Consider the following 17659-nt stretch of genomic DNA (forward strand, 5'->3'; position numbering starts at 1 on the left):
CGGCAGGTCCGGAGCGGCGGCAACTCGGCGGCGGGTCCTTCACTCGCTGTCTTGCTCCTCGGCAGCACTTCGGCGGCAGCTTGATCGGGTCCGTTTTTTTTTTTTTTGCTGCTTGGGGTGGCAAAAAAACTGGAGCTGGCATTGATTGCTACTAAGATTAGCCTGGATCTGATCTAATCTATTTTAGGATTTTAGATCGTACCATTGCCATAATATGTAGTGGGTAATCTAGGCACCATATGTTCTGCGTCGCCTTTCCATGCTCACTTGACATAGTGGTGTGTGACAGTGTGAACTCTGAATTTCCCATTATTTCATATAGACAATGATTACCTTAAAGGAACACTGTCAAATAATGTAGGTTCCCAAACTAGCTACAGTATCACCGTGTGCTGGTGCTATAGCAGCTTGGCTATGCAGAACACTGGTGACAAGCAAACACACTGCTAGCTGCCTGCCACCATTTATTATCCTAGTGCCCAACGCTTTGGTCCCCATCAGCATTTGGGACTACAGCTCTTTCTTCCTTTTCAAGCTGTTGTTCCTACCCATAATGCCCTATCAGAGGGTGAGGGAGTGCCATATGTGGCTGCAGGTTACAAGTCCTTAAGATCAGCGCTGAGTATGATTATATAAACTGCAGAAAGAAAGATACGTAGATGTCTAAAGATACTTAGACCTTGAACAAAACTACTGAACAATTCCCCCATCCACCAATTTAACATCCCACTCACTAATTACCATCTCTAATCTTAAAATTTTCTACAGTTCCTACAAGGAATCTCTCCATTTTCTGATCTCTGAGAAGTCCTGGTGAATTCGAGAACAGTAAAGCTGAAAGATAAAATAAATAACTCAGTGAGGCTTATAGAAAGAAGATGGCAATCAATATTGGTCTAGTGGTCAGTGCAGGTAACTAGATAGCAGGACTCCCCTGGATCCTCTCTGGAGCTCTGCCATTGACTTGTGCCTCAATCCCTCCAGTAAAGTTAATGGCAAAAAACCCACTGACTTCAATAGAACAGGATTAGCCTCCACATAGACTATTTAAGAGGAAGAATAGGGGTGTGATTAAGGTCCTAGTCCAGGAATCACAATAGCCAGGTTCAAGTACTAGTGCCCCCTGTTTGACCTTAGCCCTAATCACTCTGTAATGTAGATCCCAGTCTGTATAAATGGGGCTAATACTCCTTCCTTTCTCCCACCCTTCTTCTGTGCTCTCTATTTAGATTGTAAACTCTTCATGCCAGGGACTGTCTCTCACTCCATTCATACAGCACCTAACACAAAGGGGGGAGGGTGAGATGCTACCATAAAGCAAGCGCTTAATGAGTGGCTTTGGACAAATCACTTGATCTCTTTGTGTCTCACTTTTCTTCATCTACAGAATGGCATTTAACAAAGTATTTCTAGGCCTTTCCATCATACAGATTAATACCGACTATAACCATTCCTCTACTTCCCCCAGGGTTGGGAGGATTCATTCACATTGGTAACAGTTATGGTAAACTAGATATTGGGCAAACTGTCCCTCCTGAAGAGAACTACCCTAGCAATGAAGATTTTCCAAGCAGGGGCTACTGAGGATAGTTCCCAAGTGTGGGATGCCCTACAAACCCCCTGGCTGAGCACAAGGCTGTTTTAGTGGGCAGAAGAGCCCAGCAATGCCAAGTGTTCTCCTTGGTAAGGGGCAAAGGGCAAGGGGAGCTTAAGGCTGCAACACAAAGTGTTCATCTGTTTCTAGCTCATCAGCTATTTTGCCCCATCTTCCAGCAAAGGGAGAAAGGCAGTGGAAGAACAGGGTGAAAGGAAAAGTGGATATCAAAATAATGTTAAAAGTGAAGGGAAACAGCAAATTGTGCAAAGGGGCATAAAATCCCCTTGAAAGAGGAGCTTTGTCCCTAACCTGCCCCTTCCTTACTGATTGCAGCACAGAAGAGGGCCAGGTGCAAACCATCAGTCTCAGAGTCAGCTGCTAGCAGGTGATGAGGAAAGCATCCCAGGTGTTTTCCAAGAGTTGCTCCTGTGCTGGGGCTGCAGCTCCTCCTATATAACCCCTGCATCTCCATATGAGGTAAGTTGTTCTGTGTGGTTTGTATCTCAGCCATGAGGTTACAGATATTGCAGCCAGGCTGGTCCTTTTGCAGCATGTGGTAAGGAAGGAGGGCTAGGGATGTATATGGGGTGGGTTCTGTTTGCTGTGCTGGCTTCTGAGCATTTTATCTCTTGTTTGCAGGCTGCTTCTTTTACTTGGTTGCCTTATAGTGCCCTTGACAACTGGTGTTAATAGTTCCATGGCTCTAGACTTCCCAGGTAACCAGGGCATTCTTCTGAGCATGGTGGAGGTGGTGGACTTGTCTCTAGGATGATCAGATAGTTTTAATGACCCTGGGGTGTGGTCAGAACTAATGACCCCTCTCTTCATTCAGAGGAGTGAGAGAAAGGCTTTATCATATTAACAGCTTGAATGTTAACTGTCTAGTGCTCTGTGTTGCAAGTTTCTGAGTGGTAGCTGTGTTCGTCTGCATAAGCAAAAACAATGAGTAGTCCTTGCATCTGATGAAGTGGGTTCCAGACCATGAAAGCTTATGCCCAAATAAACTTGTTAGTCTCTAAGGTGCCACAAGGACTCCTTGTTGTTTGTGTTGCAAGGAGTTGATATGACTGTGCATTTCCTTTTGTAGGGACAGTGTCTTGTTACAATGACAAAATGTTGATTGGGTTACCCAGAGAGCTTGGAAGCAACTTCTGGCAGGTCCATGTAACTGGTATGTATTGCTGCATGTCTAGCTGGATTTTTTTCAGGGCAACATCTAGCAGCATAGCTGACCTGTTTCTTTTTTCTAGATGTAAGTGGTGAAGAGATTGTAGACTGTGACTATGTGGTGGATCATGAGAGGCTGACTCTAACTGCTCTGTATGTGAACTGCACTATACTAGAGGTAAAATGTCCCTCTGCTTTGGGAACATGGTCACTTGATACAAGCTCTGAAGTTAGCTTGCGGTTGATGGTTACTCCTGAAAACCAGACCAAGTGGTGCAATACTTGGACTATGCATGGCATGAAACATCTCCACTTTAAGGTGAAACCTTAAAATAGCCAGTGAAAGACTTCCCCAGGCCAACTTCTCTGTTGTATACCACTGTCCAAGTATTAGTACAGATATAGTCGCGTGTGTGAGATGACTTGAGACCCATACTGAGACCTAATCAAAGGTGTCAGACAACCCAAATGGCTTACCTGATTAAGGATTAATACTGCTGTGCTTGCCTACTTATAACTAACCTTGTACCTTCTATAGACAAAGTTTCACTCAATTGACAGTGGATGTAAAGTTTGGACATATACCATATGTGAAGATAAGATCTAATTGCTGATCTGAGGCAACATCTAGCAATGTAAAAATATGCTACTGTATCTTACTCTGACCAATGTGTTCTGTTGCTATAGCATGACACACACCAGCTGAGAATAAAGCTGCTGCTGCTTAACAAGACAGTTGCAAGGGACAAGAATGTAACCTACAGTATTGGTTGTGATGCTCTTCAAGCAGATGAAGTCGTCCCTACTACTTTTACAGGAGCTACAAACTGTACTAAAGACTTCATGGCAGTAAGTGGAGCAGTCTGACAAGCTCTTGGAAATGTAACTGCTCTTACCTGTAGAGATGAGTTTGATAATAACTCAATGGCTTCTCAAATCAAGCCTTAAAGATGATATGCCTGTAGAGTCTCTTCTGTAGGCAATAAGTGTGAGGAAAGAAGACTGGTGGTGGATTTCCCTTTTCTGGTCTGGGTCGACTCAGATAGTAACTGGAGTTGCATGTCTGTAAAACCTTGCTAGTTACCTTTGACTGACTGTCTTTTGTATATGTTCAGGTTAGGCTGTGTCAAGCATATCCAGTGTATGTGGACCTCTTCACTGACTACTGATTAGAAGCTAGGAACATAAGTACACTAGACCTACAAGGGAAAGTTGCATTGATGCTGTTTTCCTCTGTTCTCTGACATGCAGTGGCTAGAGGCCAGATACAGCCCACTTGCATTGAGAATAATGCAATCAATACACCAAGCTTCCATTACTGTAATGGATTGGAGGTTCCTAGTCTCTGTTGCCATATACTGTTTCTTTACCTGTTAGAACTTTGTGCCTTGCACTCAGCTGCTGTCCCATTCTCTTTCAGGTTGTATTTCCAAGACTCATTCCCAGCTTTGCTGATGAACATGTGGTATGAAATTTCTATCAAAATGGGGGTTGGGGTGTCCAAAATAGCATGCCACTAAACTAATGTTTTGCCTGCAGAAACTACTTCTGTTACTTGCTAAAGTAGCTTGACCAGAGTCTTGACCAAGTATATTTCTAGGGTTGGATAGCCAAGCTGCAACTGCTAAAGCCTTACCCAGTGTGGATAAACTTTTTTTAGATTTTTACTAAATTAAAAATCTAAAATTTAAAATATTTTATTATAACTTGGTTTAAGGCCTAAGATTGCTTTAATCTATTAAAATCACTTAAGGAAGAGTAGAAGTTTGGAATTCTAAAGAAACTCCAACCACTGAGTTGGTGGCAGCCACTGCCTAAGCACCTGGAACCAGAATTCCAAAGTGCCAAATGAGCTATGTGCCTGCTCCTGTTTAGCTATGTCAGTTTAATGACTAGTTCAGTCAAAGTTAAGATCACTGGGACATAAACAGGAAATCCTATTGTCTCCTCTTCTCTTCTTCTCCCCCCCCCCCCCCTTTGCAATCTGAGGCATGAGAGGATGAATCCTGCTAGTTCAAAAAAAGTTTCTGGTTATGTCCTTTAACAAGCCATTCAGGTTACTAAAGATCCTGATTCTGTGTTTTAATAGTTATTAACTTGAAATACAAACTATTTTCATAAACTTTTTTGTGTATCCAGAATGCTCAAGGTAGCTTAACTAATAATAAAACACCTTTGAATTCCAGTTTCCATTCAATTAACTTGACAAATCTTGACTAATCACCTAGCAAACTCATCATTCAGCATTATCTACTAACAAACATAGTAAACTATAAATCAAAGCTATGTAATTACTTAAATGTGTATAGTTATCCTTCTGGATACCAAAAATTACTACATGTAGTATAAAGGCTGCCACAGTGCAAATCAGCACCACTTAATGGTTATACTACTGAGAATATTTATTTTAAATCTTGTTTGGCATTTATTTTCATAACTGACTTTAATCAAGGTCTCCTGCTAGATTCTAATTAGGTTTAAAAACTAGTGACTTCAATCTAAATCAATCCACCCTAGTCTCAGAAGTCTTAAGGATAAGAACAATGACCATACTGCTTGCTAAGACCTTGTCTGACTAACCAGAAATCTCAAATTGCAGACTACAGAATCTCAGATGGCCTGGATACTGTCCATAGATGATGGAAGAACACCACACAGGCTAAGCCTTTGGCAAGCCATGCAGCAAGGATACACATTCCTAGCTGACAGCAACAACCTAATCTTCCAGGTTTCTTTTGGTGCTACTGGAGTCATCTCTTACAAGGTAGGAGCTTTAGAGGAGAACTAGGAAGCTATCAAAAAGGCAAAATATTTCATATGCAGAGAAGTGGGTTTGTATAATACCTGTAAATTAATAAATGTCCTAATGACCTTAGCATCTTAACAATGACCCATGGTAATATTAAGTAGCTTGGCCCATCTTGTCATAAGGACAGTAGTGAAATCTCTACTGCTGACTCACAACAGCTGTAGCTTGACTTCTGGCTATTCATAGATTCATAGATTCTAGGACTGGAAGGGACCTCGAGAGGTCATCGAGTCCAGTCCCCTGCCCGCATGGCAGGACCAAATACTGTCTAGACCATCCCTGATAGACATTTATCTAACCTACTCTTAAATATCTCCAGAGATGGAGATTCCACAACCGCCCTAGGCAATTTATTCCAGTGTTTAACCACCCTGACAGTTAGGAACTTTTTCCTAATGTCCAACCTAGACCTCCCTTGCTGCAGTTTAAGCCCATTGCTTCTTGTTCTATCCTCAGAGGCTAAGGTGAACAAGTTTTCTCCCTCCTCCTTATGACACCCTTTTAGATACCTGAAAACTGCTATCATGTCCCCTCTCAGTCTTCTCTTTTCCAAACTAAACAAACCCAATTCTTTCAGCCTTCCTTCATAGGTCATGTTCTCAAGACCTTTAATCATTCTTGTTGCTCTTCTCTGGACCCTTTCCAATTTCTCCACATCTTTCTTGAAATGCGGTGCCCAGAACTGGACACAATACTCCAGCTGAGGCCTGAGTAGAGCGGAAGAATGACTTCTCGTGTCTTGCTCACAACACACCTGTTAATACATCCCAGAATCATGTTTGCTTTTTTTGCAACAGCATCACACTGTTGACTCATATTTAGCTTGTGGTCCACTATAACCCCTAGATCCCTTTCTGCCGTACTCCTTCCTAGACAGTCTCTTCCCATTCTGTATGTGTGAAACTGATTTTTTCTTCCTAAGTGGAGCACTTTGCATTTGTCTTTGTTAAACTTCATCCTGTTTAACTCAGACCATTTCTCCAATTTGTCCAGATCATTTTGAATTATGACCCTGTCCTCCAAAGCAGTTGCAATCCCTCCCAGTTTGGTATCATCCGCAAACTTAATAATCGTACTTTCTATACCAATATCTAAGTCGTTAATGAAGATATTGAACAGAGCCGGTCCCAAAACAGACCCCTGCGGAACCCCACTCGTTATGCCTTTCCAGCAGGATTGGGAACCATTAATAACAACTCTCTGAGTACGGTTATCCAGCCAGTTATGCACCCACCTTATAGTAGCCCCATCTAAATTGTATTTGCCTAGTTTGTCGATAAGAATATCATGCGAGACCGTATCAAATGCCTTACTAAAGTCTAGGTATACCACATCCACAGCTTCTCCCTTATCCACAAGACTCGTTATCCTATCGAAGAAAGCTATCAGATTGGTTTGACATGATTTGTTCTTTACAAATCCATGCTGGCTGTTCCCTATCACCTTACCACCTTCCAAGTGTTTGCAGATGATTTCCTTAATTACTTGCTCCATTATCTTCCCTGGCACAGAAGTTAAGGCTATGACACCATGTGGTGCATGAGGCCTTAGAATGGAGCTTGTTCACCCTTTCCAAGAACTCCTCTGCATAGGAGTAACAGCCAGAGTGTTACTCCAGTGGCTACTTCTGCCCCAACCCCAACAGCAATTTAAATGGCCAATGTGCCCTGCAAGACTTCTCATAACATCTGAAGTCTCTCCAGAACTTCAGCCTAGCTTACTGAATCCTAATAGACTTTTTTTTAAATGCTGACACTGGAAACATCACTGTGAATAACCTGCTGTTCTCAACCATGTCTGTCCTCTGCAGCAAGACAACCAGATGCTGTATACTGTGGCACTCAAGCTTTCATATGGGCCTCCTGACCAGCGACTAACTGTAGAATCAAGAATGATCTGTGCACCAGGTAAAACTTCCTCTCTTCACCAAGGAAGCTGGCCCCTCTGACATTAGAGGGACTTGTACCTTAAAACTTCTATGGAAACTAACAGAGCTTATTATTGCAGGTCCAGCAACCTGTAACTCAACACACATGACTGTTGCCATCCCAGCTTTCCCAGGGATCCTCTCAGCTGTGAGTATAGAAAACAGAAACATTCCCATGAACGAACTCCAAGCAAATGGAATAGCTCTGGACACACAAAGGGGAGTGAAACTGCACATCAACAGAAGAATCCTGAAGTCCAGAGTAAGATCACTACAGACTAGTAGTATCTCCTTTAGGAAAGGTCACAAATTTCATTTTCTTTTTGAAAGATGGAGTAGAGAAGGACTTAATTACAAAACCAGACTGAGACATCTGGAGTCAATACCAAGGCACTGACTAAACAGTCAGTCCTTCTCGTGCCACTGCTTGGCAACTGTCTGAACCTCCCTCAGACTCAACCCCCACACACAGATCACCTCAATCTTCCTAAGCATAACTTCTAATACAGCTAAAACTGTTTCCTTCCTGACACCCACACAAGCCCCATCTCTACCAGCCCCATCTCTATCTGCTAAAAATCTCCCTTGCTGACCATTCTAGCAATGCCTCCTGTCAACAGACTACCCCTTGCTACCTCATCAAATTCAGGCTGCTTGTTCTAGCATCAGTAGTTCTGATCCTTCCCTTGTCTTGTCTTATGCTAGTAGCTCAACCTCTGTGCTCACCTGAACAGGCTTCATGTCTGCTACATGCTAATCATGAAGCACCCTCCTGAAATTCTCCATAAGGATAGAGATCATCCCTAATGGATAGGATGAGAGGCAAGGACAAGAGGAAGCTGGTTTAATATCCTTAGATATGAAGGGGAGGGAATACCGTTCTGTGTTCTGCTGATCTTGTCAGTTTTGGGTCAGGAATGGTTGTGTGGACAGAATATAGCATGCTGCAATCTGATGCCCCCTAAGTAAGAGTTCAAGTTGAAAGAAAATGGACCCCATGCTGATTCTGCAGGGTCAAAAGTACACTTGAATGGCTCACTTGGAACTTCAATCTAGGTCTAACATGCATAGTTCCATGAACAGACACTTTGGATCTAGTCTTACTGATTTTAAACTCTCCAAATCCCTACTACTTGATCCAGGAGATGTATTAAATGGCTGAGAAGTATCTTTCTGAAACCCTAATATTGCTGGCTAGATTAGTCCAGTTTAAATGACTGTCAGATTCAGAGGCAAAGTGTTAACTTTGCTGCAAACACAACTACTCGGATATGAAATGTCATGGCCTCCTTCTCTTCCAGCTGTATGAGGAGAGCTGCTTAGGACTTCAGTCATACATGGCATCTCTAAGGCTAACTTTCAATTTCCATGGAGAAATGGTGTCAATGGTGACTTATCCAGAGTGTCCCTGTGACCAACATGCACCAATAGGTAAGACAGCCCATTCTTCCTGTAGCAGTGCAGTTCTAGCTGTCCCTGAAGTACTGATCTATAGATTGACAGTGTTGCAAGTCAGTGGCTCCCTGAGATGAATTTCCTTAATGCAGGAGACTGAGTAACCCCACAGCACATTACTCTCTGAATCTGGGGCTTCTATCTTTGATAGGAACATATAGTTGAGCTCAACCTATGGCTAAAAGTGCAGATATGTCTGGTGCAAACTCCTAGTAGCTGGCAAGCAAAATGTCCTATGTAGGGACTCTGCACCTTTGTCTTGGAGCCCATTTAGTTGAGGTCATGTTTCCTGGGTCTATATAGATGCCCTTTCTTTGCTGGTAAGGACAGTTTCTTCAGTTGATATTTGGGTGATCTGGACATGACCCACTGCTTGGTGATCACCTAGCGCCCCTGACAGTCCACATAGTAATGACAGCTCCTTTCATGGGTATGGCAGAAGGCACAACAGATCACAACTCCATCTCTGAGGACTTTCCCCCTTTTCTCCCCCCCCCCCATTGTTCAGCCTGTCAGCGGCTACTAGAGGGCTTTGTTCTGCCCTGCTCATCCCTCTCTTCCCCCCCCCCCCTTATACTCCCTTAAGAATGGGCTGGGTGTCTCAGCACCAGAGCCCTTGTTTACCTGCCCTATGGGGTAGGTAATAGACTAGAGGCATACACCAGATTCCCCTGTCTGAGCTGATTAGGGCAGGCTAATCAGTGGACTCCAGCCCACCCGCCAATCTGATTCTTCCTCAGTGAGCCATAGAGCACTGCTTTGTGAGCAGTTCTGGGTCGTTGAGCTTCCTGACATGAGCTGTTGCAGGATCCTTGCCCTCTAGATCATGCTATACAAAATGGAGACCAGGAACAATCCAGTTAAATGCAGAACAACTTAGGGTGGTCAGGGCCCCTGCACACACAGCTCAGCTAAAAGACTGTAGTTCCTCACTGAACTGAGCCAGGAGATGCCACAGTGCCATGTAGTGGAGTCACCATACAGCAACCTATGCCCACCTCCTTGAATGTTTCAGGTGCTGTGTGCACTCAGGATGGCTACATGGACTTTGAAGTACTCAGTGACAGGACAAAACCAGCCCTAGACTTGAATACCATCAGGCTAAGAGATCCTACATGCAAACCAGTCTTCAAGTCTCCCTCAAATGACATGGTTCGGTTTCATGTCCCACTGAACATGTGTGGAACAAGGCAGAGGGTAAGTGTCCAGGACAGTGACTGCTAAAGGAGCTCCAGTGGCAGGGCAGTCACTAACACTCCTGTATCCCCTGTAGTTTGAAGGCGAGAGGACAATTTATGAGAATGAAGTTCGTGCCTTGTGGGCAGATCTACCACCACGCAGGATTTCTAGAGACAGTGAATTCAGGTCAGTCCACAACTCTGCCGGTGAGAGCCGGTCACAACACTAAGCAAAGAGCCAGCAATTTGAACAGTCAAACCTTGTGCTGAGATGCTGAGTATTCTGTCTTTCAGGCTGACAGTAGTGTGCACCTACAAAAGTGGTGATGCATCCCTGAGCATAAGGATAAGCAGTCTCCCTCCTCCAGTTTCTTCAACAAACCAGGGTCCTCTCTCCTTGATCCTGCTGATCTATCCAGGTAAAGCTTGCATCTAGCTGCAAATCGTGGCCAGGGCAGAAATGAAGTGACTCCCTCCATAGTCAAAGGAACTCTTCAGTCCCTAGTATCCAAAGAAGTAGACCTGGAGAGCAAAATGTATCTCAGGGTGGCATGAATCCTTCACAGCTGGTCTGTGACCTAGACCTGGCAGACTACATTTGTTGTTTTTATAGAGCCTCTTGCTATGGGGGAATCGAGTGGGGATGTCAGCTTTAGGAGGCTTACTGTTCTCTCTCTATGTAAGGAGTTCAACTAAAGCACCCATTAGCTGTGTCCTTCTATGCACATACAGTATCAGACTTCCAACATAGTTGGCTTATTCCTGTCTCTAGATTGAGATTCCTGCAAGAATTATTACTACCTCTTGTGTACTGGGCTGTCTAACTCTACCATATTTGGTTTTTCAGATGACTCCTACTTGCAGCCCTACAGTGATGACCAGTATCCTATTGTGAAATATCTGCGGCAACCAATCTTCTTGGAAGTGCAAGTTCTGAACCGCAATGACCCCAACATCAAACTGGTATTGGATGACTGTTGGGCAACAACATCACAAGATCCAAGCTCTCTGCCCCGGTGGAACATTGTTGTGGATGGGTAGGTATAATACAACTGCTGCAGGAACATGAGCAGGCCAGCCTCACCTAAGCTTTTCCCTGAAATACCATGCAAAAGCTTGTAGGAGCTGTGAGCAATGTGACTTGTACTGTCAGGCTCCTCACATGAATGTAGGAGCAAAGGGTTGCTGTCTGCTTAAGATCTGATCACAAAAGTATAGTCATTGTAGCATTAGGTCAAGCTAGTCCTTTAGACACTTGGAATTTGCACTTGAGCATGTGCACTCAACTGGACCTCAAATAATAGTTCACAACTGAGTGAATCAAACCCTCAGTGAATTGCTGTCCAAATGCAGGCCTGCAAGCTCTGGCAGACCTCTTGGAAACAGTATTGAGGGTCTCTTATGGGCAATGGACTAAATATTAAACTTTAATTTTAATGAAGCAAACATTCCAAGACTCTCCTCTATCTGATTTCAACTCTGACCTATCTAAGAAACTGCCTTCCTCTCTTCCCCTCCCCCATGACTTTCAACATGTATCTCCTGTAGGTGTGACTATGAACTGGACAACTACAGAACTGTATTTCATCCAGTGGGCCTAGCAGTCAGCTATCCCAACTATCGCCAGAGATTCGAAGTGAAAACCTTTGCCTTTGTCTCAGATGACAAGGCTCTCACTAGCCTAGTAAGTGCAGTCCCTCTTGCAGTAGCTAAATGCTAGGGGCTTCCTAGGCACCAAATGTCTCTCCCTTATCTTTGCTCTAGGTGTACTTCCACTGCAGTGCTCTACTCTGTGACAGACTTCATCTGGATTCCCCTCTGTGTTCACCAAGATGTCCTCAGTCAGCCAGAAACAAACGAGGTAGGATCTAATCACTGCTGGCAACTAGAATGTCACAGTAAACATGCTGTCATACCACAGCAGAATCCTAAAACGTAGGTGTGGAAGGGAACTTGCTAGGTCTTCTAGGCCAGTCTCCTTAGTCCTGGTTCAGTGCAGTACTATCTAATCTACCTCTGACTTTCTTGAACTACCACCAGTGACCGATTCTGCAAACCATCTAGGTAACTTGTTCCAGTGCTTAACTACCTTACAGTTAAGAAAGCTTGCCTAATGTCTAACCTAAACATCCCTTACTGTGATTGAAGCCCCTGATTTAGTCCTTTATTTAAAAAAAAAAAAAAAAAAAAAAAAGTGACCTAGCCCTATTAGTAGGGAGGTCTAAACTATGTAAAAGTAAGGTACCCCTCAGTTGTCTCTTCTAGACTAAACCCACTTTACAACCTTTTTGTAGGACATGGCTTTCTAGCCCTTGAATCATTTCTGTTCTGTTCTCTGGACAGAACTAGAATATAGCCAGTTAGCTTGCTAGATTAGTGGATTTCCATGACTTCAGTTACTCAATCATGTGGTGACTGATCTCTTGCAGATGTTGTTGTGATGCAAGCAGAGAACTCTGGTGTAGCAAGCTTACCTGGTCCTGTTAACTTTGTAGCAGATGAATGGCCTTCAACCCAAGGTATGGAACAAATGTTCTTCTCCTTTACCTAGCTGATGCATGTTGTTGCTAATTCAAGTTTATTGCGTAATGTGGTCACTAATTTGTGGTTCTACCTTTTCTCCCTACAGAAGAAACTCAACTGAGAGATGGGGCATGGACCACTGTAGCAGCAGCTACTGTGATCCTTGGTCTGATGGTCACTGCACTGGTGTCAGTGGCTCTTTAAAAATCTGAAGACGACAAAAGCTGTAATGGTAAAGTGAGACAGTAAATGACTTGTGACAAAATAAACTGCTGCATACACTAGTTCATGGTGGACTCTCCTTATTTCAGAAGTGGCTCGTTTCAATACAAAACTAGAAGTTTGGTATTAACAGAAGCAAGTCAGACTTGGCTCCTCTCTAGTCCAGACAAAACAACCAGCAGGTCCCATGGTACAAAATTTTAACTAGCATAACTGCACTAGCCTGACAACTGTCCTAACCTTATTGCTTAATTGTCATAAATACCTATTCTACTATACAGCTGCTCCTTACTGCTTAGTTAATGTAGTAGGGTAAAGGCACTTGTATTGTTGCCAGCCTTACCTACAGGAAAAGGAATCTAAAATGAGCCCAATCTCTCCTTGGTGCAATCTCAAAGAAAACTAACCTACCGTGACTTGTGTCATAATTAAGGTGACAACCCTGGGACTTGGTCTTAAGCGTAAGAGCTCCATGTTTCCTCTAATCCCATCCATAACTCCACTACTAGAAGTTAGTGCTCATGACTACATAAGTAGTAGCAGCAGGGTAGACCTGCAAGAGTCTGAGTACTAGCACTAAATTTTAGGAGATTTTGTGTTCTTTATCCCAACAGCATCATGTCTATCACTAGTGAAACTAACAGATCATAGTGCATATTACAAAAGCAAATGGACTCTGCACTAGACACTGGCTTTTTAATTAAAAAAACAAAACAAAACAACCACCTCCTAGTAAATGTTCTGTCTGTAAACCTTCTCTGCTACTCTTCTGGCTTACCCAAGCAGTTGCATGGCTTGGGTCTAGAGCTACACAGTGTAGCTCAAGTGTCATGGTGTAGTGGTGGTGACTCTTGCAGATACTAGCCACTAGAGGTAGGCTTAAACTTAAGCCAGCAATATGGATTTCATAAATCTGTCATCCATAGTGGTGGCCTTCTGTGAACACAAGCTTCCAAACATGCAGCAGCAGAGAACAAACTGCAGTCCAGATTCCAATGTTGGAAATAATTGCCCTAAACTAAACATAGAGCCACACAGCAGTCAGTGACTGGCAATGGACCTAGACAAGTAGACTCCTCCAACACAAGATGTTGCTAAAATTAACCCTATCACTTCTCTACCTTAGTCTTTGACAACTACACACAGGCTCAGGTATCCACAGTAAATGTGGAAAGTGGCAATTGATCAGGAATGTGCAGCTTCATGCCAAATGAAGGGAGAAATTTGGGCTCGTGTGTGGTGTGTTTTTTTTTTTTTTTGGCTTGTTGCTGCTTTTTATCAGCTCCTGGCAAGTGGGGTGGGGGAAGAGTCAGGAGTACACAGCAGGCCTGCCACAGTCCCAGACTGCACACCAGGGGGATCTAATCATAGTGTTGGGGTTCTTAGGGATTGGCTTGTTTTGAAATGGGATTAGTTTGATTTTTGGCTTACTGTGAAAGTCAGGTGCTTATTTGCCAACTTTCATGTGGTAAACAGTGGCAAAGCATACCTCTAACTGAAAAATTTAAAGATACCTATTTACTCTAGCCATAGCCTTAGACCTTCAAGCATAAAATCAGTGAAGATACCTCCATAAAGAATAGCCATCTTCTTACTAGCAGCTACCATAATTAGATTTCCTTAAAGTGAACTCTTCATCAGGCTATCTTCACCCCATTCAAGGCTGGGTAACTTGCCTGGCTGTCAAAAGACTGACTTTTGTTTTTTAAGCCACCTGAAAACCAAACCTCCTGACAATTGCAGCATTAACTTGAGGGTCCTCTCCTCTGGGGCTGGACAGTAGCTTAATCCTGGTGTCAGATATAACTATACTAGCATCTAATTCTAAGGGGATTGTATTCTTCACAGCTGCTGCTTTCCTATATGTGCAAAATTGCTAAGATATCTAGTTCCATGGAAGTACCACTTATTACATTTTACTCCAAAAAAACATTCCTAACTGCTTTCTCCTAATAAATGAGAATTTAATTGGATAAACTGTCTGAATTGTGATTTTTTTTCCCCCTCTCTGCATGAATAACTGTAAATATCTCACTGCTTCCTGCTTTCCTCCCCTCACACAATCCTTTAGCATCACTATGCTCTTCTCCTCCTAAGGTAGCTAGAGACTGTTCCTCTTGCTGTTTTGAAGATCTTTGTTGGCATGAGTGACTATTCCTGACACCTAACCCTACTCATTTCTCATGTTTGTTGTATATCAAGGGAAGCTCAAGTAATAGCAGTGAGGAAGCACTGTTAGAGTGCTGGCAGAATCTGAGGGGGCTTCCACTGAGACTTTTTCCCCCCTACAGTACCTCTCTGGGCAAATCCCCTTCCTTTCTCTAAGAACTGCAGTAGGAGGCCTGCTCCTATATATAGTTCTCTGTATTGTCCACACTGTGCAAGGGGTGAAAAGAGATGACAGTGAGCAAATGCACTTTTCAAAGCTTTAGCATATCACTTGAAATAGCATGGGGGAAAGGAGACTAATGCTAGTCTCATATAGCCAAATTTCAATTGCAGTGTATGCATTATGCTCGCAAAGAGTACTATTAGACAGATAATGACCAGACCTAGCCTTGCTAGTGTTCTTGGTATATGAAAGCAACCACCTCTAAAATCAGCATACCTGCTGCTATTCTACTGGTGTAGTGTTAAACCCAATGCAAACTGGGGAATCAACACAGCCCTTCTTCCCTCAAGGCAGTCTGTCCATATAAACAACAGCTCTGCCTACAGTTGTATGGAAGCTACATAAACAAGCACAGCCACCTCTGTTAGCCAAAGCACTTGGCAGTAGGAGTTCTGGCAAGGATGTCAATGTGCCATTCTACTGCTGTAAAAAGTGGGGAGAGAATGGTAGGATCCTGCTGCCAGGGGTAGTGGAAGGAAGGCATGTGGCAGCTGAAGAGGCTGGCACCCTTCAGGTGATTCTCCTAGTACCTGGCCAAAACCAATCTGCATGGCTTCCAACTAGCCTTACCATGTGTGTGAATGGATGAGTTCATTGCTGGGATTTCTTTATACAGTACCCAAGCAATCAGTACTGTATAACATGATAGTTCTTAGCAGGACTGCTTTGGATGTGGGTGGGGGAGGAGTGGTGCCCACATTGGTACAAATGACAGGATTCTACAACTGCCCCATGTGACTTATGCAGGGGGGAGTGTGAATACAGGTTCAGCCCCACAGGGCCTGTTCTAGTGAGCAACCAAAGAAAAAAAAATTTCTGGAAGAAGCGGGTGGGGCCCTCTCCCTGCACAGTGGCTCATCTATTCCTGTGCTGTAGAAACAACTAAATTGTCATGGGCATTTTCCCCAGTGGGAAATAAACCAGCATACTTTAGGGGACTGCACCTCAGTCAAAAGGAAATGCATGGGGAGCAATGAAAGCTAACAATCTCCTTGTGTTTCCCCTTTAGCTTTTCTCCCCTGCTAGAGCATTAATCCAGCCCAATGTCCATCTCCAAAACTGCAAATGCATATCTTGTAAACAGCTGCACAGCTAGTGGAGGAATTCTCTAATCCCCTTCACTACTACCCTTACTAGTAAAGCTTCATTTCCTATAGCTCAGTGTTTTTTTCATTTGTGGACCCCTAAAATTTTTCAAACGGAGGTGAATGAAATTCACCCTGTGGTCTGCGGACCTCTACCATAGAAGTCTTAGCTATAATTGTTGCACATGCTCAGCACAGCATGAGAAAGGGCACTAAACTGTGGGCATCTGTGGTAATGACAACACTTCCAGGTTTTGACTTGTAGGCAGATGTATTTGCATACTTTTGATTAATCAGAAAATCAGAATGCCTTTTCTGGGATCTGAAAATTTTCATTGTCACCTTTCCTGGACCCCTTAGACATAGTCTGCAGACCCCCAGCGGTCCATGGACCACAGGTTGAAAAGTGCTGCTCTATGTGATTAATAAGCAGTACAGGCACTCTAGGAACCAGCTCTGCAAGTAATCGAGTACCCTCAATGCCTGATAAAGCCAGTAACTGCTAAGGGGTGGCAGCAAGTTGCAGGGCCTGTCCCTTGGTGAAGAACATCATGGGAGCAGCTAGTCACATAATTCATTTCTGTAGGGAAGTGGCCTGGACAATGAATGCACTATTAGCAGCAGAATTAAACACAGTCTATCTGGACTCATTGGTTTCTGTATAAAAATGAGGCACTAGAAGTTGCGCGTTTTCAAAGCTACCTTTTAGGAAGATGGATATTTGAAGGATTTCTATAGCTGCATTGTTCCTACCACGGCAGTTAAAGGTCTGTTGGCATTTCCTTACAAATCCTTTTTCTTTTTCTTCTTTGGAAACAAAGTCATGACATTCAAAGCTAAGATAGAGAGAGAGGCCCAGATCCTCAAAGATATTTAGGTGTCTAACTCCCATTTCTTTAAATTACCTTTGAGGTTCTGGGCCATCCTGCCTTGCGAAAGAGATGCCAGCCTTAACTTTGAATTTTCCTACATTCTCTATGTTAGTTTTGGAGCAGAGATATACCTTGTCAAACTGGTGTTGGAGCTGCTTTATGGAGTTCACTATCAAAATGTGCTTCCATTGTCTACCTGCTACATTTTGAAACAAGAACCTTTGTGATTTCTCCCATGCTGCCCCTCACACCTGGGAGGAGCTCCCCATAAACATCACAAAGTCACCTCATTATTCACCTTCAAATTCCTCCTCAAAGTCTCCTTTGCTGTGATGCCTATAAAAGACTCGACTACACTTAGGCCGCTGGAGTGCTGAGACCACGGCCTACCATGCTGGGCAATACTGTTTCCTTGTATTCACCTGTCTGATT

General features: G+C 43.4%; 1 protein-coding gene across 1 annotated transcript; it reads left to right on the plus strand.

Annotated features, from left to right (window-relative positions):
* The first annotated feature begins 878 nt into the window (after positions 1-878).
* Positions 879-12860, plus strand: ZP2 (zona pellucida glycoprotein 2). Its single transcript, XM_029911278.1, has 17 exons — positions 879-912; positions 2685-2768; positions 2848-2942; positions 3452-3613; positions 4185-4229; positions 5364-5528; positions 7384-7480; positions 7581-7762; positions 8802-8931; positions 9971-10152; positions 10229-10320; positions 10428-10552; positions 10981-11170; positions 11682-11817; positions 11898-11994; positions 12563-12652; positions 12763-12860. The coding sequence occupies exons 1-17, from the start codon at positions 879-881 to the stop codon at positions 12858-12860; spliced, it is 2004 nt and encodes a 667-aa protein (XP_029767138.1).
* Positions 12861-17659: the final 4799 nt, after the last annotated feature.

This window comes from Terrapene carolina, unplaced genomic scaffold (genome assembly GCF_002925995.2).
Source record: "Terrapene carolina triunguis isolate 2854851 unplaced genomic scaffold, T_m_triunguis-2.0 Scaffold93, whole genome shotgun sequence".
Classification (NCBI taxonomy): Eukaryota; Metazoa; Chordata; order Testudines; family Emydidae; genus Terrapene; species Terrapene triunguis.